This window comes from Metopolophium dirhodum, chromosome 6, assembly GCF_019925205.1.
Source record: "Metopolophium dirhodum isolate CAU chromosome 6, ASM1992520v1, whole genome shotgun sequence".
Classification (NCBI taxonomy): domain Eukaryota; kingdom Metazoa; phylum Arthropoda; class Insecta; order Hemiptera; family Aphididae; genus Metopolophium; species Metopolophium dirhodum.
Genome location: NC_083565.1, coordinates 9036688 through 9062356, shown reverse-complemented (window position 1 = coordinate 9062356; position 25669 = coordinate 9036688). Strand labels below are relative to the sequence as shown.

General features: G+C 35.5%; 2 protein-coding genes across 4 annotated transcripts in view; both read left to right on the top strand.

Moving 5' to 3' along the window:
* The window catches only part of LOC132946158 (carboxyl-terminal PDZ ligand of neuronal nitric oxide synthase protein), a 52825-nt gene extending 37169 nt beyond the window's left edge, over nt 1-15656 (top strand). For 2 of the 3 annotated variants that reach the window (XM_061016007.1, XM_061016009.1), the window contains 5 exons: nt 4311-4539; nt 12205-12377; nt 12448-12654; nt 13425-13547; nt 14199-15656. In XM_061016007.1, the coding sequence (XP_060871990.1) occupies nt 4311-4539; nt 12205-12377; nt 12448-12654; nt 13425-13547; nt 14199-14960 (1494 nt within the window). In that variant the 3' untranslated portion in view covers nt 14961-15656. Of the gene's footprint in view, nt 1-3640; nt 4096-4310; nt 4540-12204; nt 12378-12447; nt 12655-13424; nt 13548-14198 lie in introns of those variants that run through there. The other variant, XM_061016008.1, reaches the window with a different exon arrangement.
* Nucleotides 15657-22472: 6816 nt separating this feature from the next.
* Nucleotides 22473-25669, top strand: part of LOC132947397 (transmembrane channel-like protein) — a 60501-nt gene continuing 57304 nt past the window's right edge. Inside the window, exon 1 of the mRNA XM_061017673.1 lies at nt 22473-22488. The gene's annotated coding sequence lies outside the window, so the exon portion shown is untranslated. The remainder of the gene's footprint in view (nt 22489-25669) is intronic.

Below are 25669 nucleotides of genomic sequence, written 5' to 3'. Positions count from 1 at the left end.
TTACGAAGATAAATTAAATTTTTATATAGAAAAATTTAAATAAATATCAGACCAAAAATATTCGCATAAACAAGATTGAATGTAGTTTGAATGGATCTGTTTTTGGCGCAAGCTGTAATGAAAACGAATAACGCAAAAAAAAAAATAGTATATCATATCATAATATATTCATATAATCATATCATTATGCAGTCTATTCCGAAAAAAAATCCATTTCATCCGTCCTCGTACTAGGAAAATCCGATGAAGTCTACTTAGCGCACGTGTTCACGTATGCTATATCTTCGTGACTTTTTCATATTATTCGTAGGCGTGACAGTTTTTGTGATGTGTAATCAATTATTAATGCGATAAAAATATGGGCAAAAATAATTTGGCATTGGAACGTTTCTTGATTATTATTGAATATTCGAAAAAACAATTTTACTCGGCCGTAATCTCATCGAAGTATTTCAGAACTTTTTTTTCACTATTCATATGGTAGAATTACATTTTTTATTTGTTGAAATTTGTTTTAATATGTTTTTTATTTTTTTTGAATACATAATCGCGATACAACGATCTCATTACGCGTACTTATTACACACGTCGCCAAATGTTGTGTATTTTACGTGAGTGATTGACGATCGAAGAGATTTATAGTGGTAGGTAATCCTTTCATAATCACTATTGAACTAAGGCATAATCGTTAATTTTTGTTTACATACTCACATCACGCACAACACTTGTGTATACGAATATTTATATACCTATAATGTATCTAATACTTATGTCTTCGTGATTGACGGCAAAATTCATCGTATCTTACTAATAGATAAGCTCATGAATTGGAAAAAATTTAAACGTTTAAAATAATATTTTGCCGGTTTACATTTTTAAATTATTATCATTTTATAAAAGAAAAATATTGTATAATATAGACAGTTAACATTTTCATTTTGAATCGACAATATATTTTTACTGGCTTAAAATAGATTTAAATTATTATGATTTAATATTATATTCGTTCTATATTATATTGGCTTATTAAGCACATACTTTAACGATCATAAGCTCTGATTTTCATATAACGTATAATATTAAATTATTATTCAGGAATTTTATTTAATACAAATATCTAAAATGGGTTCTATCCTCTTGATGAAAAAAAATCAAACCTATTTTTACATTTTGTTTTAGAGCGAAGGGTTCAAGTTTAAATTTGTAATACAAGGACATAAACTGTTAAAAAACCGGTCGAAATCAAAACACAGATGGTTAAAAATAGTTTGGTAATATATGTATTTTTTCCCTAAGGAAACGAAACCTTCGTGACATTTGCTGATTGATGCATCGTTGTGCACTTTTCCCCTTACTGACTACACCACGTGTGTCAAAAATCACTTAACAGTTTAAACGCTTTTGTGATAAATCGACTAAAAATCAAAACTTGTTGTTTCGGTCTTGTTATACATATTACAGTTGAATACAATGAGTAAATTTTCAATATCATATTTAAAGTACTTTATTTTTGTGGGTGTATCGCAGTGCTGCGAGGCGGTACTTCCCTCTTGCACCCAGTCCTCACTTTATATTACCTATTTTATTTTTTTATAAATATATCATTGATATCAAATTCTAATTTAATAAATAGTTTAGTAATACTAATCAGTAATCACTAGTATGTACTATCAAAACTATATTATACAGATAGGGAAAATGAGATTTTTAATCGTGTTCAGTGTAAGAACACAAAACAAATGTTCTTAATTGCTTATGAATCGAAATGCATGATATACCTATTCAATTTTATTCATAAATCATCACGCATATTATTATCATTTCAATAGTATACATTTTTATATAGTAAATTATAAATGTATTAATACAACTTTGCGTACCTACTATATCCTAAGTTATTGTAATAAATTATTCGTCTTATAGTTCTTGTCTCGTTTTTGAGATCAAGCATGCCCACGTAAATTATGAATAGACAAAGAATCTTTCTTAAATTATCTTAAGTAAACTAGATCTTTGGTACATTATGTAACCATGCAAAGCAAAATCTTTTCATCAGATAAAAATCCTCCAAACTATATTATAATATTGTTAACCCGATTATTGCAAATCTGTTTAATTTATCATATTTACATACCTACTGTACGGTATATACCATAGCGATACGTATAAGTTCTGACGTTTAAAAATATATTTCATTTTTAAAATTCTGATTTCAATACGTTTGTTAACAATATTTCATTGAAAATTAAATTTATATAAAATAAATTAGGTATTACAGATCAAAAATCATCTGGGACAAAGGTCTATTAAAGGTTGATAATTGCTATTTTCGGTAAAGCTTAGGTTGACGTACTTAAACTGATAATCGAATAATATAACACAATTATATTATGTGTTTTTACTATATTTAGATCGTATGTAAATTGCAATTCGTTCAAATTTACTGAACAAGCATATTCATAAGAAAACCAAACAATAGGTGGGAGCATAAAAATGTATTATATAATTATATTTTTCATCGTTTCTTTGGTTCCATTCGGATATAATTGTCGCTATGTTGTTGTAGTAATAGAATAAATTATGTAAAGTTTCGCGGACGATAAATTGAGCTATTCATTATGTATTCATATTATTGTTATTATAAAGTATAGAGGTATATGCTTGGTACATTTAAATTACGCGGGTGTAGTGGACCGTGGGTCCAGTGAATTCTCAACATTTCATATTTTCCTGTTTTCTGGCTGTTACTGCAGGTGTTCAACCAGGGAAAAACAATTTGTCGAGAATCGGCGAAACCCTATTGCAAATTACCATGGCCCATCAATGCTTGTTGTCGTTTGCAGTGAAATTTAATGAACTCGTATCAATTAAATAAAGCATTCTGGATCTCACACTCCGTATAACGTCTAATAAACTATTAATCGATGTATATTATGATTTATAACGACACCCACACACTACAGTCTTGTAAAGCATATTTTAATATAATTTTGAGATATCTAGTTGAATATCATCAGTTTTCTTTTTAATGTTTGATATTTTATAGTTTATAGAGACAATACGTATTAATTATATTTATTAAAAAAACAACACATATTATAAGATAACTCCGTATTCTCCATTTGATATAATATCTAATAATGGTTATAAATTTATCTTCGAATAATAAAACTTCTTAAGGACCGAGTGTAAAATATTAGGTTCAAGTTTTTTTTTTTTACAAATCATATTTATAATTTGCGTAAAGGTAATAAGCATTTTTGCCACAAATAATGAGTTCTAGAGAAAAAAGACACAAGTACTCAGGTCTCGGAATCCTCATTTCAATAGTTCTTCTCGTACTGAATTATCGACATTATTGTACTCGTGTGCGACCCGAAGTACACATCCACACACACGGTTAGCCGTGTAAAGTCAAAATAATATAATACTCTATGCGTTATCCGTTTATGGAGCATACATTAATGCATACCATTATAATATTATAGTGTAATGTGGACATTGACAAACAGGCACGCCGCGCGCGCCGGACAGGGAACGTAATTAGGCACAGCGCCAGGGATCTGACGCGCGGGATTTCGCGTCGGTGGACGGATCGGGCGGGGGAGGAGTCCGTCTGGGGCCCCCCGGTCGTCAGATAGCGTCGGGACGCGACGGCCGACCAACGTACACGTTCGAACGCGTAACACGCACACGCGCGCTCCGCCACGCACACGAACGCACCCTATAACAGTGTACACGGACGAGCGCGCGCGCGCTCGCATCACGAATGCCACGGCGAGAATTAAAAAACTATAATAACATCACTCGCGCGCGCGTATCCGCGTGATTAGGTTTTTTCGGCCGTCCTCGCGCGCGCACCATAAATAATAATAATATCATAACTTCGTGTTGCGCGGAAAGAGTCTCGCCCGTCGCGCGTACATGGTTATCATGAGGAAAACCGCAAACGCGCCGCCGCCGCCGAACCCGGACCATCCGCGGCAAGTGCCCAGGAAGAAACTATCGTTTCGGGAACCCGAGGTGGTGCCCCGGGGCAAGCCTCGGGTGGTGCTGAACAGGGCCGATGAATTCGAACTGGACGAAGAACTGCAGGTAACGACGGTCACGACGACCGCGGCATTCCCCTAATATTCTTCCCCCCGCCCACCCACCCACCCACCATCACTCCGCGTCACGACGTAGTTTATCATACCGTCGTTACAATAACTATTGGTTTCGTTACATTTTTTTTTTTTTTTGGGTGGGTTTTGTTTTTCTTTCGGTTTTTTTAGAAAATGCATTATACGCCGTGCTTGTACGTGTTTCAGAGCCAAGCGATGCGAGTGGTGCGGACGGTAGGCCAAGCGTTCGAAGTGTGCCACAGAGTGAACCCGTCCGAAGACGGCGGCGACAGGGACGACGAGGACGGGACGTCGTTCAGACGTCGCGACGACGACGATGACGACGACGACGACTGCGACGACGACGACGATCCCCGAGGAGACGATTCGGGCGACGAAGACGACGAGGCGGACGACGGTTCCGTGTCGAAACGAGGTAAGCGACCATTGCGAATAATACGTTATTTTAGACGTATTGCGATAAAAATAAATAAAATAATAACATAAAAGCACAAATTGTTACGATACGGTGGAAAAACTGCACGGAGACGGGTTTTTCGGCGTTTTGCAAGAAAACTGTTATTGTCACCACGTTAAATTTAGACGTCCGGATCTCCGTTTTGGGACCACATCCAAATGTATTTTACCGGGTCTGTTTCCATTTTTTTTTTCTCTCGTTCGTTCGTTCGTTATACGTTTTTAAACGAACGGGGAGCTTTACAAGGGAACCGTTTTTAACGATACTGTTTAAAATAATTGTAAATCGAGCCACTTATCTGCACCTAGCCGCCCATACAATGTACCAAGTATGTTGCTGTGTGCCGCAAACACGTCTTGGCAATGCATATTGGTTACCCTTTAGCATATTTTTAACGTGACCTATGCGCTTGAAATACGTTAATTTATTGCCTAAACAATTCCAGCATAGGTTCTCTCTATCTACATCTTTGTTACGTTTCGTCTTTTCCCCTCCAATATTTTTTTCAACGCCGTCTGCTGTGTACATTTTTATTTATACACAACGATTGGAACACCCGAATTTTATACAATATTATAGATTATACACAGTTTTCAATATTAATGTGGATTGACTCGAATGGGTCGAAAAATGTCTATAAATACAAAATGCTGTTTATTTCTTAGCAAAATTCATTCTAGCAGATGTGCTCAATGGTACTATACCTAGTGTCTACCTATACCTTTTCCGGTTGATCAATGATAATACATTATGTACGAGTGCGCGTATCAAAGAATAAGTTATACATAGAATGATACTGTTTGTAGTACGGTACGCCGTTTTTATCGCTGAACGTATTATATACAATAGGTATAATATTATACTTATAACTTGAGTGGTTTTATGTTTTTGATTATTCTAAAAGTTAAAATGTATTATACATGAATTATTTACAAAAACATAGATACACGTTTGTATTTACTATTTGGTTTCATAGCGTTTAATGTTTAACGACCATAACGATCCCAGAATTATGTCAGACGTCAGAATGAATCAAGATTACAAGATATTATACAATGGAGTATAGTGAATAGACTACTTCACCTTCATGAGAACTATTCTACTTTTAAAAATGAATCGTATTTATCAATCGCATCTTTGAGAAGCTCAAAGCTCTAAATGTATAACAATATTGTAAATTAATAATAATAATCAAAAAGAAACAATAACGATAATAATAATATTAATATAACTAAATCATTTTAGAGGTGCTACTGATGAGTGGATTATTATGACAAAATATCCATTAAATTTATTTATCGTACTAAACTGTGGCGTATAGGTATTGGGCCATTGTCCGTAGGATCTTCAATATTTTCGGTACCATAAAACGAGTAGGAGGCTCCACTCTCAACATCCCCTTTTGAAATATTATGCATTTACTTATATAAATATATTTGAACCAAAAGTAAACCTCACTGAAGTGAATGAATAGATGTTTTATTTACAAAAAAATTACACTGACGGAGGGTACTTATACCAGTGGCATATCCATGAATTTTGTAGGGGAGGAGGGGGGGCTTATAGGTTTTTGTAATATAATTTATTTTAATACATTGTTATAAAAGAAGCTAAAATAAACATAGCGAATTGGGGGGGGGGGGGGGGGGTGTTATAGTCTCCTTTGCTACCTTGGCCTTCCTTGGCTACGCCTCCGACCTATACGAATATTAATTAATTTTAAGTATTAGATACACTATATAATTCGTTCAACGGTAGAATTTCGCTAAAAACAACAAGTGAATAGTATACTATATTTACTAAATATCCAACATATTTTGTTAGTTAAATTTCAAACAACAAAATATTAAAAAAATATATTTATTTTTATTTTAGTTGGGGGAAGGGGGTGTGGAACCGGGCATGTCAAAAATACATCACTGGTACTATACAGACAAGACGATATAGTTAATTTTAAATTGTAAATATTTCTTTTAACAAGGTTTTAAGAAAAAAAAATACCCAACTAATTAGTTTTGAATAGGTAATGTCATCGTGTCAACATGGTTCTACCGACAAAAAAGCCATGTATTTTCTTTTGTTGTTGTTGTATCTATCCGTATGGATTGTAATTCATTAAGTCATAATTAAAGAGAAAAAAAATTATAAATGTCGATAAAATGTAATGTTATATACTTATATACTACCTCCGGTTTCTAACTTATTAAATATCAAACGTGTAAGCATTTATAAAAATACAATTTAATATCAAGATGTGCAAGCGATCAAATCGTTAAAAATATTACATGTCTCATATTTCATCTCTCTTAATCTTTTAAGTCGAGCTATTGAGTGAATTGCTTTTATTTTAACATAAGGGTAATACTATGGTAACTAGGTATTTAATATAATGGGAGTTGTAACAAAATATATTCTACGATATAGTTTTAATTGTATATTATTGTATGTTATAACACAATTCAACACTTCAACCACAAAATATATCAATACAAATTCTCGAATAACACATGTTTGTACTACCTAATGCTATTTATGAATTCATTAAAATACATTGTAATTTATTTTTTAATTTCTAGACAAAAGTTTCACTTACAAGGCATACAAATTAGAGATACTGTGTGTGTGTGTTATCAATCGTGAAGTAAAATGAATTATGAATATAAAATTGTCTTGTTTGTATTATAGTTTCAAATATTTGGACAAACAGGCAACGCAATTATATTATTATCATTTATCAACAATGAATAACATCACGAGAATTGTAAAATAAAATATATTTTAGATTATTCGGTGAAAAAAATTCTTTTTTACATGTTGGTTGTGTTTGTACACAAATATTTGGAGTGTAGATTGATGTTTTAGTATAATGAACGTATTTCTATTTTCTCTCAACAGACGGTTTGTCGGTACTCGGGTTGTATTGAAACTATTAATAAATAAATGAATTACAGGAAAAATATAAGAAAAGTACCCGCGTCATGACGTTTATCGAGAAATTTTATCTCCATGCATTTTTTCGTAGAAAACTAATGTAATTTCTTAAAATATCAAAAAAATACACGTCATTCCGATGTTTTTTTAACTAGCGAACATGTCCTTATACGTTTCGGGCTCCAACACACAGTTCGGTGGTGCTCTTGACGAGAATCGTTTTGATAACAATAATTTAATTAATTACTTCACAACCTCGTTTAGAAATTATTGCCGCAGGCTATCGACATGAGAAATAAAAATAGCGATTATTGTTAACTCGCGGACCGTTAGAGACTCATCATCACGATGAGGAGACATTAATCGCTCTCGTGTACCGTACCGTAGTGGGCTGTGGACAGTGATACGAACGAGTGCGATAGTGACCGGCTCTATTTTCGAGTGTGAATCGGTGAAACGTCGGTCGTTATTGGTCACGGAATTTCGGAAAAAAAGGACGACGAGAAAATACGATGCACGATATCGTTGTATAATATATTGTGATATAGCTCTCACGTGGAATTGGACGTGTTTTGGCCTAGCACCAGCTGACCTGCCGGACCTGAGGACACCACGCACACACACGCACGCGCACGCACGCACACACACACGCACACACACACACACACACACACACACACACACACACACACACACACAAACCCTTCATAAAATTTGACGTCTGTCACGGGCCGACGGGGTAAAAGAATCGCATTCTCGTGACGGTTGCCAAACTCGCGCGTTTCCGTCGCCGGCACCGCGTCTCGCGTCTCGCGTCCTCGACGGGCCCTCGCTTTTCCACGCAGCCGAATTCGGTGGTCTCGAGCCTCGGCCCGACGGAACACTGACGATCCTGTCGTTGCCGTTTTCCTTCCCCCTCCGTTCAACTATAAAAATGATAATGATAAATCGTGCGGCCGCTATACCCTCTCGGGGGCGGGGCGGGGAGGGGAAGTTGCGCGGCTACAGCGACGGCAACGACCGCGTATAAAATAATAACAAGTGCTTCCTGCAAAACCGGGCAAAACCTGCCTGGTATATAATAATCGCGGGCGACCCGACGACGACGACGACGACGACACACAATGGCGACTTTTGCGCACGACGGATCAGTCTAATTTATTACAACGCACCGGCGGCTCTCTTTGTTCCCGGGCAGACGAAAACAATCGGTCCAGGTAAAACACGAGTACGGTGTACAACAGCGTCTGTTATAATACATTATATTATTATTATTATTACTATCTATAATGTACGAGACGACGATGATTATAATAATAATAACAATAAATAATAATGTATGTCGTGTGCGTCGCCGTCTGTGTGGAGGATTTTTCACACACTTTTCATGTAGGTACGCGGTGGCGGCCCGGGCGTAATAGTACCCATAATATAATATTATACATTTATACGCGTCATGGTGTCAGGATGGTTCACCAATAACGCTCACCCGGACTATTATCCTTTGTATAATATAAATATGTTATAACGATAAAGATAACACAAAAATTACCATCATAAATACTCCGATACTCGTCATCCGAATTTCGATTTGGGCACATCAATAATTTCCAGAATAAGGCGAGTCCTCATTTTGAAAAAAAAAACGAATGCGTATCGGATTGCACTCCCTAACGCTGTGTCCCACGTAAATCCGGCGAGTCGGACGATTTCTTTATTAGTTTATTCTGATCATGCTATTCATGTTTCATTTTTATTCCGTTGCATTTGTCGCATTTGTCGGATTCACGTAGGACACGCCATAAAAATCAGACTATTTAATAAAATGTCCTCAACCGAAAAATTCCAAGACTAAATCCGAATTTGAATAAATTCATAATCAAAGGATGAAGTGAGAGTTTTTCTCGGTGAATTCACGGTTTGAATAATATTATTGTCATTATACTCACATATTATGCTACTTCTGTGCGCGACTCGGCCGCAAAAGAGCACTACACAATATTATTACACAACCTAGGTATGTGACATTGCTACCTACGGACTGCTATAGATAATATCTAAAGGGTATACACGGTAGCCGCGGTTACGCTCGTTATCGAGATGATGACCGCCTCGAACCTAATATGTGTGTGTGTGTGTGTATTACAACAATCAATCAACAAGTAAATAAATGTATAATATGATTTTGGCATATTGCTATTGATCATCGCCGTTAACACCGTAGAACTACTGTTTAAGTAAAACACCGTTCTGTAAATAGTATATAACATGCTATACATAGGCGGATATTTGGTAAAATCTATACAGGGGGGAGGGGCCATAGCCATTGCCAATTGGTACGTATAATACAACACGGATAGGAAAAAAATACAAAAATCTAATATTTTGATAGTCAACCCTACGCAAAACACCTTTGTTACGAAACGCCGTAATAATCGAAAAACCACCAAATTATCTTGATTCCCTTTTACTCGTGGTTCCATCTTAAATTTACCGTCTCTACCTACACTCAACTCACTATAAAATCACTCCGCATCGTGACGTATAACCTATTTTAGAAAACATTACTGGTGTGATTTTACCCCTCCAACCAATCACGGCCTTGACCGCTGCCGTTATATTGTTACCACGTTGTGTCATTGAGGCGCGGCGACTGGTATTCATTCCGGACCGGAACTGATTGAAACACTGCGTCATGAAATAATATGATTTTTGTTCCGAGTTCCGTGTACAACGGGTTATCCGCAGATCATCCATATACGCGGAAAACGTCGTCAACAAAAAGCGGGTAACGTCAACTAACGGTTGCGTCGACTGGGGAAATTGAAAACCCAAAAAATGACGAGTCGACGCCTCCGGCCGGATTGACGACCTTTGCCCGGTATAGTTAGATATACGCGTCACGTAAAACAATAGGTATATAATATAATCTATACAGTTCACCCTCTTCCAGACTGCATGTGCGTAGGTACAACTGATTTTCAAAGTTTCGAAATAACAATCTTGGGTCGTTCGGTTTTTTACTCTCGCGTTTACAAAATCGCATATTATATTATTATCTGTAACGATATCAATATTAAACGTATAATATTATAATAATAATAATAATAGGGAATATGTATTATTATCGTCTATAGTTTCATAATCTGCAATACTTTATAACAGACACGGGATCGGTAAGGGGCCATTATCGTTTAAAACGTATAAACACTATATTATAATATCACATCAATATTTTTTTTCGTACATTTTTGATTGTTAAAGTATTACATAATACAATATTTTGTTTAATATATATTAAATCAATATACGTTTCATTGAAAAAATGGAGGTGTGTGTTTGTGTGAGTGAGGGACATGGATGGATCTTCGCCTCTCATCAGTTTTTGTTCCACGACGGCGTTTAATAATTGGCGTACAGGATTATACAGTTTATTAATCAAGACTTGCGCGTAGATTTGTTTTCGAATTGGTTTTACGGCAACATATTACATTGGAACGACTACATCTACTAAGCGGATTGAGTAACGAGGTTGATAAGCTCCAACTACAAAGTCGATAAGCTGTTATCGTAATGTCGTTAACGTCGTCAGCAATGCACACATCATCCAGACTGGATTGAAAAGCGTATATCTGTATTAATATTGTTTCAAGACTCGAGTAAACGAGCGCTATCAGAAAATAGTTTTTTTTTTCTCCACGAATCCCGTAATCCGTTGTCGCGATAAATTCTCATTTACATAATGTCGCATTCATTGTCATAACTGCTATCGTCAAGACGTTGTTTGAACAATGATAATAATATATATTTCTGATATTATGTCATCACGAGCCGGCCGTGAACCCGAAATGACGACGTGAAGAAACCTCTGTCGCGCCGGCTAACGAGCGGACAACATCGAAATGGTAGCGCGCAGCTGCAGTCTGCAGTGGTGTAAAAAAAAATTCAGTACACAAACGTATATACAACATTACACTTTTTACTATTCTTTCTTTTTCTTTAGCCCCGTGCCAGAGTTGTACGGGATCTGATTTTTCCTTTCCTCTGCCCCCTCCTCACCCCATCCGTATGGTGCGTGGGCAGCGAACTGTTCTATTCTAGTCCCTGGCTATTTGACGTCAAACTAATTGGCACCTTGCCCCGCACATATGACTCGACGTCACCGTTGTGACATAAAACCTAATTCAGTTGTGCAATGTTTTAAATTTACTCCGTGCAGACCGAATGTACAGCTTATGTCTATGCCCCGTTCGACAAATCGCGGGGCAGACTGCATGGCCTATTATTATTATTATTATTATTATGATTTTATTTTTTTGAACAAATTTTACAGCCATTGTGACAAAAAATGTATTATTATTATTATTATATTGGCACTCGGTACTATGATATTTTATTTTTTTTTATGGCTGGTTACTATTGCGATGGTTTATAAGATTGGTTGACTGTTTCTAGTCATCGAGACTTAAATCGGAAAATAATTAATTTTCGATCACATATTTTTATTATACTTAAGACAAAAATAAAATAAGTACCTAATTAAAAATAAATTGTATTGTTGAAGTAATACTACGTGTTAATATAAATAGTATTTCCACAATATAAACCTATATGAATAATTTTGTTTAACCGGATTTTCTCGTTAGGCGTTTATATTATACAATTATATAATACTGTTATTTATAATTTTAGACACATTCGAAAACCAAGGTAGACTGGAAACATCTGTTGGAAACGATTCTGTTTCATCATTGGACGGAGCTAGAAGGGACGGAGGACCCAACGACATACAACGACCTTTACGACTAGATATCATTCCACCACCATCGGCCTCGTCAGTCAACCACAGACGTTCCTCGCCAATGGTACTCCATCGGTATTAACGGTGCACGTGTTTTGGTTATTAATTTATCTCTTTTCCCTAATTCCGCGTAGAACGGCAGTGAAGTATTTAGCTCTCCAATGACTGAAACATCCAAAGGTGACGGGGTCCCGTTGTCCTCTCTGAGCGTACAACACGAAATGCAATTATTGCGCCAGCAACTGGACCAGCAAACGCATCAGACACAAGCTGCAGTGGCTCAAGTTCACATGCTCAGGGACCAGTTGGCGGCCGAAACAACCGCCAGGATGGAGGCTCAGGTACACGATATCGGTCACTTATATTAGGGGACCCGCCGCACAATATAACGAAATCAAATGTTTTCACACCATAAATAGTTGTTGAATGTACGGTTGATATTTTGGCATCCGTTTCAAACGATCGTAATAAATTTTGCTAAATTTCTTAATTTTCTGATCTCATGCCAATGTCAAAACGCATTCTGTTTTATATTATAAACAACAATAACGCGCATTCGCGACAATATGAGCTAATATTATTGTAACACTAAACACAACTCGTTAGGGGGAAAAAATGTCGTTTTTGTAGAAGTGGTAATTTGCATAAAATTATTCATATTATTTCATAGCCGTGATTGTTATTTCCGTAATGGCAATAATATTTTATTTCTCGATACGCCTTTTTTACGACACACGTGGAAATCATTGAGTATTCATAAAATCGATTGGTATATTATATAATATCGAGTGTACATATTACTGTATAAATATATAACACAATAATATTTGTCTCACAGAGTAGTCGCGTAGTCGTCTCTGCAGTCTAGTTGAGAAAATACGCTAATTTGTAGTTTCGTGCGGCGGTCTCGTCTCGGCTGTAATAATAATAGTAATGCATTATTAGCACGAACGGCTGTGCTATAATTAACGCGACTAGACGTCGGCCAACGTGGTCGACCGCACGTCGCTTTAACGATGATAATACCCACTTCTACTACTCCTAACAATAATATTAATAATAATAATAATAAAAGACCCTTTGTAACTTTTGTGCCTTTTTTGTTTCGCAGGCGCGGACACACCAGCTCTTGGTGCACAACAAGGAACTGCTGGATCACATCGCCTCGTTGGTGTCGTTGCTGCACGACCAGGAGAGGATCAGAAGTGAACTGCAACACCATTCGCTTCCCCCGGTAAGTTCGCCGCAGCGATTGACGTTTGCCAGTGTCCCTACCACGGTTAGCCGCCCGTACAAAACCGTGTGTGATCGGCGCTATTAATTATTTGTTTTTGCAGTTGGACGCTACTAACACGTTTGGACGCGCGTGCGTATGATTTGTGTGGGTGTGTATAATGTAACAGAACGCGCGTGCATTCACGCGGCGCGTCTTTCGACTAACAGTATATTAAAATATTATAGTAAATCGTGTAGTTTACCTACCTGCAGTATAATATACATAATACGCGCTAACTCTCTGTAATGCGTCACAGAATATGTTTTGTTGTTGTTGTTGTTTTTTTTTTGACACGGTTCAATGTTTTTTTATAACGCAGCTGATTACTACTACACACCGTTTGACGTACATAACCGTTTTTTCCGATAAATTGACAAATATAATAAATACCTGCCCAGGATATCCTGGACGTCCGGTACGTTGAGTTTTGTATCTTAACGCATTTTATTAATATATAATAATATAGTGTATTGTTATTGTTGTTGTTGTAAATTAGTTAATCGTAGACTATATTATATTATTGTTATTATTAGACAGACGTGCATCACAAGTCGTAATTATAATATCTGAAGCGTAATTTTTGTTTTTGTTATTGGTGCATACCTACAGCATCCCATGATGTGCGACATGCCGACGCCATCGTCGGCGCCGGCGTCCTACCTGCCGGAATTGCCGCCACCATCTCCTCGGCACAGGGCCCCGGCGTACCACATGCCCATGAACTTCGACTTCAACTTTAGTCAACCCGCGCCGACGGTCGACCAACAGTTTCAAGCGCAGCTGCTGCAGCGGCTCCAGTCGCTGACCGGCACGATAGCGGCGAACAACGCGGCCGCCGTGGGCCCGTACCAACAACAGCGGCCCGCGGCGTACCAACCGCACCTGTACGCCCCGGCCGCTCACCAGCAGCAGCCGTCCACGTCGCCGACGCTCATCAACTGCAGGCCGTCGCCGCAGCCGTCGTACTCGGCGTCACCGGTGGCCGGCCGGTCCACGTCCGGCGCCGACTGTTGCGGTACCGCGAACGACGGCATCATCAAACCGCTGTCCGACGACCGGCAGGTGACGGTGGTGGTGGACGACCGGACCGCCGGCGAACCTTCGCCGCCGTCGCCGCATCACCCGGAACCGCCGGAACCGACGGTGCTGTCGCCGCCGCCGCCCGGCAAGTTGCAAAAGTCGTTGCTGAAGGTGTCGTCGTCGTCGTCGAGCGGCGGGGGCGGTGGCGCCGGCAGGGCGGCCGGCAAAAAGACCGCGACCGTGGTCGGCAACGGTCCGATAACGAGGTCGACCAGCGAAAAGGTGCCGAACAAGAGCAACCTGATGAGCCAAGTGCACAGGACTACCTGGGCGCGGCACACCACGAAATAGATCCGTCCGGGAAATCCGAGCACGTTGTAAATGTGTTTTCGCCGAGTGCAATACGAAATTTATATACTATATATATGTGTGTGTGTGTGTGTGTGTTTGTGTGTGCATACACATCTACCCCTACGTACGACCATTCGACACGTCGTATTTGTGTATAGGTCAGATTTACACACTCGATTTCCGTAATATCACGAGTTTTCACATATTTTATCATTGATCACGTAGGAAGTTGGGTATGTACACATATATATATATATATATTATATATACAGAGTATGTGTATGTATATTGTATATACTATGTATGTATGTTTACATAATATAATAATAATATATTGTATGCGAACGGGATATCGGCTGCGTCGAATCTCGAGGGACAGTATAATATAATATAATACATTAATAATAATATTAATAATATCATGACGGTCGCGAGACTTCAAACGCAACATTATAATACAATATTAAATTTATTCGGCCGCGAAAACGTTTTTGTGTAATATCGTCGTCGATATCGTATTAAAACATTACAATAATAATTATTATTATTATTCCGACGAAACCGATATTACGTTTTTGTTATGTATCATAATATATTATCATTACTATTCCCCGCTATGCCTACCGCCAATTCGTGACTGTTGAATTTTTATAATGTAACATAAAATAAAAAAAAACATTTTGATACAAAAATGAATCATCAATTATTTGTTTTGGTTATGTTATGTTGAAACACTATTTTATTTTACTATATACCTATTATACCTACTATAATATACTTTCGGGACGTCTGGGTTCCGATCAGTGTCTATTTCCATACCTTTTTTTTTTTTTTTTCCAAGCCGTGTATGTCCATCGACAAATAATCCGAGTCGATCGATATTATTTTGATATGTCGTGGTATATTGCACTATGAAGAACATTTTACTCTGGTCTAAACATAATATACTACGAAATTGAAAACGACGCTTGGGATGCGGTACACCAAGTTTGGTAGCTATAATTTACGATATTTTCCAAAATATTTAAAAGCTTCAACAAATGTTCTGTTTATCAGTTGACAGCATTCGAGGCTTTATAATATTATTGGTATAATATTTGTCGTCAATGTTTATACGAACTATTATCAAATAAAGTCATATTACGCACTCTACGACAGACTGACTATTTTATTAATGTTTTAATCTTAATGGAATTGTATTGTTGTTATTATGTTAAACCATGTATATGATTATGAATATGAAATGAAGAGTACATTATTTTTTAAATAAAATTAATATTTGTATTGTCGTATTTTTTTTATTTAAATACCCTAAGTATGAAGTATTCATAATATTACTTGCCTACTTTCTGAATTTGAATTGTACTTTTTATATAAACATTTTTTAATGATAACATATACCTACGTAGGTATTTGTATAACGGCTGACAGCTTTCCAGTTACCTACCTTTTTTTCGATGTTTATTTAGCTTGAGGTAAGCTCATAAATATAAATAGAGTTGTGTGTGTGTGTGTGTGCGTGTGTTTTATTTAAACAAAAATCAATTATAAATTTCCAAACTTAACGTTTTCGGTCTTAATAAAAGCTGAAATTGTATTTAATTAGATAGCACTCATGCCAAAGTGTACATAAAGACACAATTTATTTTCCCATTATCGCCGTCTCATTAAATAGCCATACCATAATATAATATTGACTTTGAAGCCATTCATTGGCATTTTATGGTTTCCATACGTACCTACAACTATGGTCGAGAGAAATCAAATTACTCGGCAATTTCCAAACATGCGTATTCCTGTTTTTATTTCACGCAAATCCACTATTCCTTCCGAAAGCCAGCAGTATTTTTCTTTCAGAAATACCTCGCATTGCGTACTATATTAGAAAACGCTTTTCGTAACATGCAACGAGAGATAGGTTCCTTGATATACACAAATCGTACGCCACATCCACGTGTCGCGCTTTAAATCTCGAAACGGGGTTATTTTCTCATAATTTAAAATCATATACTTAAACGTTACAGCGACTAATGCATTAATGAATTTGGTCTTATTTTTTTGTTTTCACCTTACAGTTGAGTCCCGGTTCCAAGTTGTCCCGATGGTTCGAGTTGCAGCCCGACTCGGATGCGCTACCGTTGTTCAGACCTGAGAGCGGGTTCGTGGACTACCCGCTGGACGACTACCAGTCCACCGATAGCCTATTGCAAAAGAACAAGCCCAAAAGAAGGTCCAACCTCAGCTTGAAACTCCGGAGAGTCACCACATTTTGACATTTGAGCTCTCGATTTGATTTAGATGTTTAACGATTGTTCATCTAAACAGCGAGACAGCCAATATTGCACAACGGCGCTGAAGTGCAAGCCATCTATGTTCGGAATCCGCAACTTGATGTCAAAAATTAGTGTTCAAAACATGACAATTCCCTTGATACTTGTTTAAGTAAACTTAACGTTCTTTTCCTAAAAGAAAACCGCTCATGACATTCACTAGTCCTATTTATTTTTCCCGATGGAAGAGTTTTAATTCCTATCATTCCACTAGGAAATATTCAATTTCAGACGATAATTTTAAAAATCTATCGAAGATTACTACTACATTGTAATAGGTACTATATATGTAGTATTGTAGTAGGCTACTTGTGGTTATCTGAGCTAATCGTACATAAATAATGTGAAATACTATTATTTTTTTTTACCCTGTTTAACGCATTATAATTATTTTTTTTCTTTTATGTTTTATATTGTTTTTACTCTTAACTATTTAATTTTTAATAATATATTATTCTAATTTAATCAATACGCGACCGAACAATTAATATTAATTAACAAACGTTAATTAATATGTAGTTGGAATTAGTGTCGCGGAGAGCAGGTTGCTTTACTGTTGTTTTCAAATTAATGGAAAACAAACATTTGTAGAGCACCAAGCTTAAAAGTTAAACTTGTACATCATATGTTGATAATAATATTATACTCGTGTATAAAAAAAAAATAAGTGTATTATATTCGTGTTAAATTAAATAACGAATAAACAACAAAAGTAATTATGCTTAAAATCGTTTATTATGATTATGTTTCGTTATAATTATTTATTAATGTGTAAATGGAGATTGACTTTTCGTAAATGTCTATACTTTTGTGAAAAACGTATTTTTTTTCGATATTACTTATTATAGTTTTAAAACGATGATGTAATTATTTTCGTTCTGTTTTTTGCTGTACGCTAGAATTATTTTAAAGCAAATTACCATATTTATAAATTTAAAATATTAGTATATACGTATAAAAGTACAAAAAAAAAATAATAATTAACAGCCATTAAATAATAATTAGGTCAAGGATTCCGTTCACTTTGTCCGTACTTATATACTCAGTTAATATAGGAATTTCGACCACTTTCATCATATTCAACGTCCCTTATACGATGATATATCTTGAAACATCCACGAATACCTAAATTGCTTTCACTGAACCTTTTGTCAAACATGAGAAATTCCCTTTTCGAACAATTGTCATTCCATTGCTATTAAAAATACAATTTCGCTTATGTACCATATATATATATCATTAAAACATTTGTCAAAGCAACTGGAATAAGTTGGGACGGATAATAACATAAGTGTTTACCCGCTGTGATGGTATAAGAAAATGTAAGCTTTATTTTTGAAAGTAAAATAACAACATACAGGAAATTTTTTATTTGTTCAGATGGATAGTATTTCGGTTTTCTTTGTTCAGACAAAACAATTCTTCAGTATATAGTATATGTACAGTATATAGCACCACCTTTATATATGTATTCATATTACGCTTCGAAGCACAGTATCAATATTTTCAGAAAAGATATTTTTCTTCCGCGAAACTTATCGACGGTTGTCAAGCAAATGTTTACGTTCTCAAGAATTTTTTTTTTTTATTGGCTGCGAAGACATTTAGGAAATATATACTACGACTTCCGAGAAGTAAAAACACTGAATGTAAATTTAAATTTATCTAAAAAAATACTAGCGATGGCCTCAGATTTTTATTTTATGAAAAATGTACTTGATTTTGCCATAAGCATCGGTTAATTATTAGTTTTAAACATACATACAGAACAATGTTATATGTGCTAAAATAAAATAAATATCTATTATAATAATTTCATCTGTTCAATGCTGTTGGTACATACCTATCTGTATTACTTATAATTTTTATTTTACTTGTTACTTAATAGTTATTTTAATATTAACATAATATATCATATGCATTTTCATAAAAAAGAAAAAAACACATTTTGTTTTGACTCTTGTGTATTAAATGTTTTGCATGCCAGATAACATTTTACTTTATACGTGATTTGAGTACAGGAAACTCGACGACACACGACACAATCGGCATTTATTCTTAAAGGTAATGTGTTTTTCATCGATGGAAATAGGAAGTGAATAATATTGTTCTTGGCCAGTTTTTTACTGGTGCCACGTTCAATACACTAACTTATACAGGAATACCTTTCTACTTCTGATTCAGTAACCTCCACCCACCGATATAGTACAACATGATCGAAGACTAATATACACATTTTCAAAATATGACTGCACATATTCTCGCGTAAACGAACTTTAATAGTAACCAAGAACTTGGGGTGGCATTACAATACCTTTTTGAAACACATTATGAATAGTACCTATATAATACTTCTTTTATTTGTTATATTATAAGTATTAAAAATTGTAGGACGACAAAAGTTACTGTGTGAATAGAAGTTTTACTGTTGGTTTACTTAATTTGAGAATTGTAAATTTTCATATTTATTTTGTTAATACAAAGACGTATATTTTTATTAGCACTTACGTATAATGTATGCTTTTAAGAGGGTTTTTTTTTTATCCCTGGGGTAGCATTTAACCGCGGTCACGTTCCGATCTTGGTTACTTAATCGAACACGTATATATTTTGATGAAAAAAAATATAGACTATACAGACCATTCCTCCTTGGCAGTAAAAATAAAAATAACGAAGTTAAGTCAGTGAGTCTGTTCACCCAATAGCCAATATAGAGTACCAAACGTTTTACAATAGTCATTTTTATGGAGAAAATCTGCAAGTTCTCAAAAATATCCACAAAATGTAACGTAACATGTGGCTTGACTTGGCGCCTTGGCTGCTACGATTCGCGCAATGCGACTGAGAGTAAGTAACGCCCGCTGCTACTAGTTCCCGGATGGGTGACCGCCCGGGTTCGTAGTAGTAAGAACCTTGCCACGCATACGCGTGTTTGCTTACCTACCGTAACAACGCTTTACCGTACTAACCTTACCAACCTCAATTCATAATCCTCTACAAGAACTAACGACACCGGGCTTAAGTTCAGTAAAAAAAAAAAATATATGTTTAATTTTTATAACGAGTTAATATTGTAAATTAAAAATATAAAACAGAGTCGTTTTATGACTTCATGACTGCATACTCCCCCATTCATTGCAACCATCAGGTAACTGCAGATATGTACAGTAAATTACTAATTAGTCATCCAAAAGATACATCTCCTACCTGAATTTGTCATAGTTGTTTATAGATCATGTACATGATTATATATGATTGTATACAAGGAATTTTTTTTTATTCAAATAAGATAAAATATTAAATAGGTATATTCAATTTGTTGACCATTTAAAACGAATAGTGTGCTTGAAACTTAATGGCTTTGTTATGTAAATTATTTGGGTATGTATAGAGATTTATCCTCTTTGCTCTCCTTCCACGTATCTATACGGAGTCGTTATCTGTTTGTGCAATATTCGGTCTTGCTAGTATAATATATGCATTATGGAAATTGTGACTTGTTCATTTCGTTTTTTCATACACTCGTACAGCATCGTATGATATTAAATACTATCTGTGTCTAATTTGCATTTGATATTGATTCACCGTATTCGTATGGGTACACGTTTTATATTTTTTAATTTGTTTTTTAATGCCATAAATTAATATTATTATGGGACGTTACGAATTTCGACGAACAGCAAAATATCTACAAATTGACTATTTTCTAAATAAATCGCAATACAACAAATATATATTTTGAAAAATAAAAATAACAAAAACTTAAGTCTATAATATCTATAGGTACCTAAAATTACATGTTGCACTGACGCGGACAATTATTTATTTATCATATTGCATAGAAACGGTTGAATGTGTTATCGAATATAATTTATTGTTTTAACATAATATTATAACAAAACTTTGACGTATTTCGTAGAACCATCGATCTTTAAGTTAGGAGATTATCACGTAAAAGGTCTAATATAATACATAGTAACATAATAATATTTTATCCGCAAAAACAAACCGACTCTGTCAAATATCGGTGTTTCATGTTTAGTGAGGGAGTGGGTTTTTTTTTCTCGAAAGTTAATATTGTGTTAACGTTTGTCTGTGTGTACACGAACAATAGAATTATTGTACAACCGATATTGAAGAAAAGAGTACACCTAATAAATGTGGTAAATATTTGGCGCAATAAAACCACGATGCGTCATAAAATCATTTACTCGTAAAATTCGTAATAAAATGGTGACGTTCGAAATGTGATATATATATATTTAGTATACGATGTGTAATAGTATATAATATAATGAATGATTACGGTACAAAGGGGCGAGCAATCTGGCGGGTAAGGATATTATATTATTATTATACTGATATAGCCATTAGTCATACAATTTTTCGGATCAAACCAATAATGTAATGAGCATAATAACGTTATGACGTTGCAATAACGACGTCTGTTCCCATATTGCATAATAATAATAATAATAATATACATAGGCGGAATCGTTATGGCCCGCGCGAGTTATAGAGGTGTGAACGAAAGCGTTTTACACGCGACCAACATGTTTATACCTAGGTCGTAGTCACAATCGTTAGTGTGTGTGTGTGTAAACTGTATATATAATATATAAAAATACACAAGAAATACACATAATGCGCGTATATATACACACACATACAGACGTTTTAGCGTAATTAAACGTCGGGGGGAGGCAGTTCCGACACCCCGGGTGAAATATTTCGGTTTTTTTGTCCGTCCAACCCCGTGCGCGGTTGTCGTATTATTTCTACGTGGTTTTATTTGTTATTATTATTATTATTTTTTTTAAATAATTTTAATTAACTTAAGTACCCCGCATTAAACAGCGGGGTTAATGTGTTCGCACGACGGCGACGATAATCTATATATATATATATGCAGGTAGGTGTACAATATCATAACCGGGCGGTTTAATCAAAATCGCGTATCGCAGGCACACTCGCGGCGAGACGCGTACACGTCCCGCACGTCGTTATATATCATAACCGCGGTCGTAACACAACACCATACCATACCATACCATACCATACCGTTATACATCGTCATGGACCGGCGCCAAGTATCGGAGAAACAGACGCGTAGACGCAGCAGGACCGTCAGCTGGGACCATTCGGTCAGAGCGGACGGTGAGCAGCCGTTGGCTTGCAGGGGTGTTCCGTGGCCGCAGGTACGTCGTTTCCATCGCAAGAGATATTTACGACAAATTTCGCACTTGTCACTCGTTATAATGTGGTGTTATGATAATAATATTATAATATAGTCTGCAGCTGTGCGCGCAAATATCGGCGACGGGCTCGTACGATGCGGTTTCCCGTTTGATTTCCGCCTCGGGCGGTATAATATGGGTGGTAAACGATTGCCTATATAGTAGGTACTCATACGGTCTACAGTCCACACGTTATAGTAATGTGTGTAGCGTGTGTATCTTATACGATGTGGTCAGTGCGTCGGTACCTATCTGCCCAAATGTCGTTTTTTTTTATGCCCACGCCGAAATTTGTGTAGACACATTTCGAATATTCGTTTTAAAATTTTACGCCCCGTGAAATTGTGTTGAAATATACCCGACGATGCGACATTACGTATCGCAATATTATATGAGCTATGTGTATTCATTATTATTATAAGTCTATATTTATGTGTCGTTAAAGCGATACCCGAAAATTCAGAATATCAAGCTACCAATTACGATTTGTTCAAAGTGAAATACGTTTTAAGTGATTGATTTATATTGGTAAAATGTATTGTAATGTCAGTAATATAATAATATGTAAAACGCAATAAACAAACACAACTTATGATCATTATAGAGAATTAGCATTTTACTTTTCATGAATAATTTGTAAAATTTTAACCCGCAATCATTACTAGTTTTATACTCTGTTAAGGTTAAGTTTAATTTAAAAAAAATCGTTAGGTAATGCCTATCTGCAATAAATTTATTGTATTAATATTCATTATTCAAACAATTGGGAAGAGTGATTTTAATCAGGACAAAGGTTTTATGGAATTCGTTTTCAATTAAAAGGCTTAAATTAACTGGAAATTAATTATCATTTTTATTTAAACGACTACTGTCGTAATGGCGTTTAATGCTATAAAGGCCAATAAGAAAAAGTTTTCCAATAAAAGTTGAATATCAAATTCAATGTGCCAATTTAGTCTTGTAAATCAAGAGAAGTAAACGTATTTTTCAAATATTATTTAAGTACATAATATATATTTCTATAAAATTAATTTTTTTTTTAAATTTATATTAAGGCATTCCTAGCTAGAGTAGCTATCTAGGCCTATTTATAATATATATACATACAATTTTCTTACTTACACAAGTGCGATATAAAAATACTAAGTATTAATAATTATTAATTAAGTTAAGAACTAGAATTTTTATAAAATTAATTAAGTCTACTGAGTAAGTCTACTGTTATCTACTATAACATACATTATAATTATAAATAACCATATGAAATTGGATTAACTATTTAGATACACATTATTATGATATTACGTGAAAGGTTATTTCTTCTTACTCTTCGCGTTTTTAATCATATTAATATTTTAATTGGCGTTTGTCGTTGGCGCATCATTATTCCTTCAGGTAAAATATTTGGTTGGTCGTTTGCACATTGCGTGTTTCAAATATTTAACGCAGTAGGGTGACATGAACACGTATGGTATACCAATAACATATACCTATGGTATTGTTATACATACACATGTACCTATATTTCAGGTTCAAAAAAGATTTCGATTTAAAAATATTTATATTATTTTAAATTTAAAAAATTTTGTATTTTTTTTTACACTTTTTAAGGAATCTAGTCAAACTATTAGATATTAAGAAAATAAGATATTATTTAACAATTTTTTATTATTATATTATTTTGTTGTGAAATAATGTAAAATTAACGAATTTTTATCAAATTTATCTAATCATATTTCATTTTAATATTAATTTTTTTTTTTATTGCAATAGTAATAACTAATAAGTTATGCACAAATGGTCATCATATAAAAAGATCATTCATAGAAATAGCGATACGTAAACATCTTACGACCATATTTTGATATTAGGTACCGTTCAGGAGTCTAATAATATAGGTTCGTGCAATTGTGCATAGGGGAACCTAGGGGGGAAGGTAAGACGGCACATCTAATATTTAACTCCTTGTATACTGTGTTAAATTTGTTAATGCAACTTTTTATTTAAATGTTAAATATAAATTAAAATTCTGAAGTTTTAATTTCTTCACTTTTAACTAGTCTTATAGATTTAAATAAAATTGTATTATTGTAAAAAAAAAAATAAATTATGTAAAAGAAAGTAATTTGTCCCTTTATTTCCATACTTAAGGTTAGGATGAGACGGAAAAATCGATTGGATACCTCAAGATTCACGGTAGAAATTGAAACTTTTTTTGTTTATTAATGGTTGCATTTGGTTGCAGGTTATATATGTATATGAATTATTTCACAGAGCTAGGTAAAATTACGCCGATTTGTCCGTAAAAATAAAATGAAATAAATTAAAATAAAATAACCCCCATTGTATATTAATATGTAAATATTAAATACTCCTAAAAATTCGGGATGATTCTATCTATGAATCAACTATGACTTCAATCCTATTAAAGGTGCACTGTCTATAAACATTTTTTTCAACTACAAACATATACTAATATAAAGTAATATAGGTTTTATTTCATCACCCACCTCGCTGTGTCCGCAATCTACCGCAGGTACATTGCCTACCTGATAATATAATATTCACATAACCATAAGCCGCGAGTCTCACGGGCAACGCCACGCGGGATGGCTAAAAGTTAAAATATTTGCTTCCATACGCACAGCGAATTATACCCAAAAAGAGTTGATCAATCGAATTTTTTTCGAATTCAGCTACTCAGTTGTATTATAATATTATATTATACACATGTTGTACGAATCGATCAATGGGTAATAATAATAAGAGAGGGTTCGCGCTCAAGTAGCGGCGCCGATAATCAAGGTGGTCGCGATCGACGTCCGGTGACCGGAGTCGTGGTCGAACTTTCCGACGACCCGGCGCACCATGTCCCCAAGACCACCTGCAGACGATCTGCCATTTTTCGTGTCCGTCGGTTGCGGAGACGTCACCTCCGCCGTGAGTAGCCCTCCTCCGCCCAGGTCAGCGGTATTTCGCGGTCCGGACGGCAGTCTCGTCACCGCCGACATTACCATCGATTCGAACTGGTCCACGGCCGTCCGCACGTCATTGCCAGCTCGGTCGTTCGACACGTGACGGTTGGAGGGCGAAACGGAAGCCGTGGGCCAAACGGAAGCCGCGGGCCAAACGGAAGCCACGG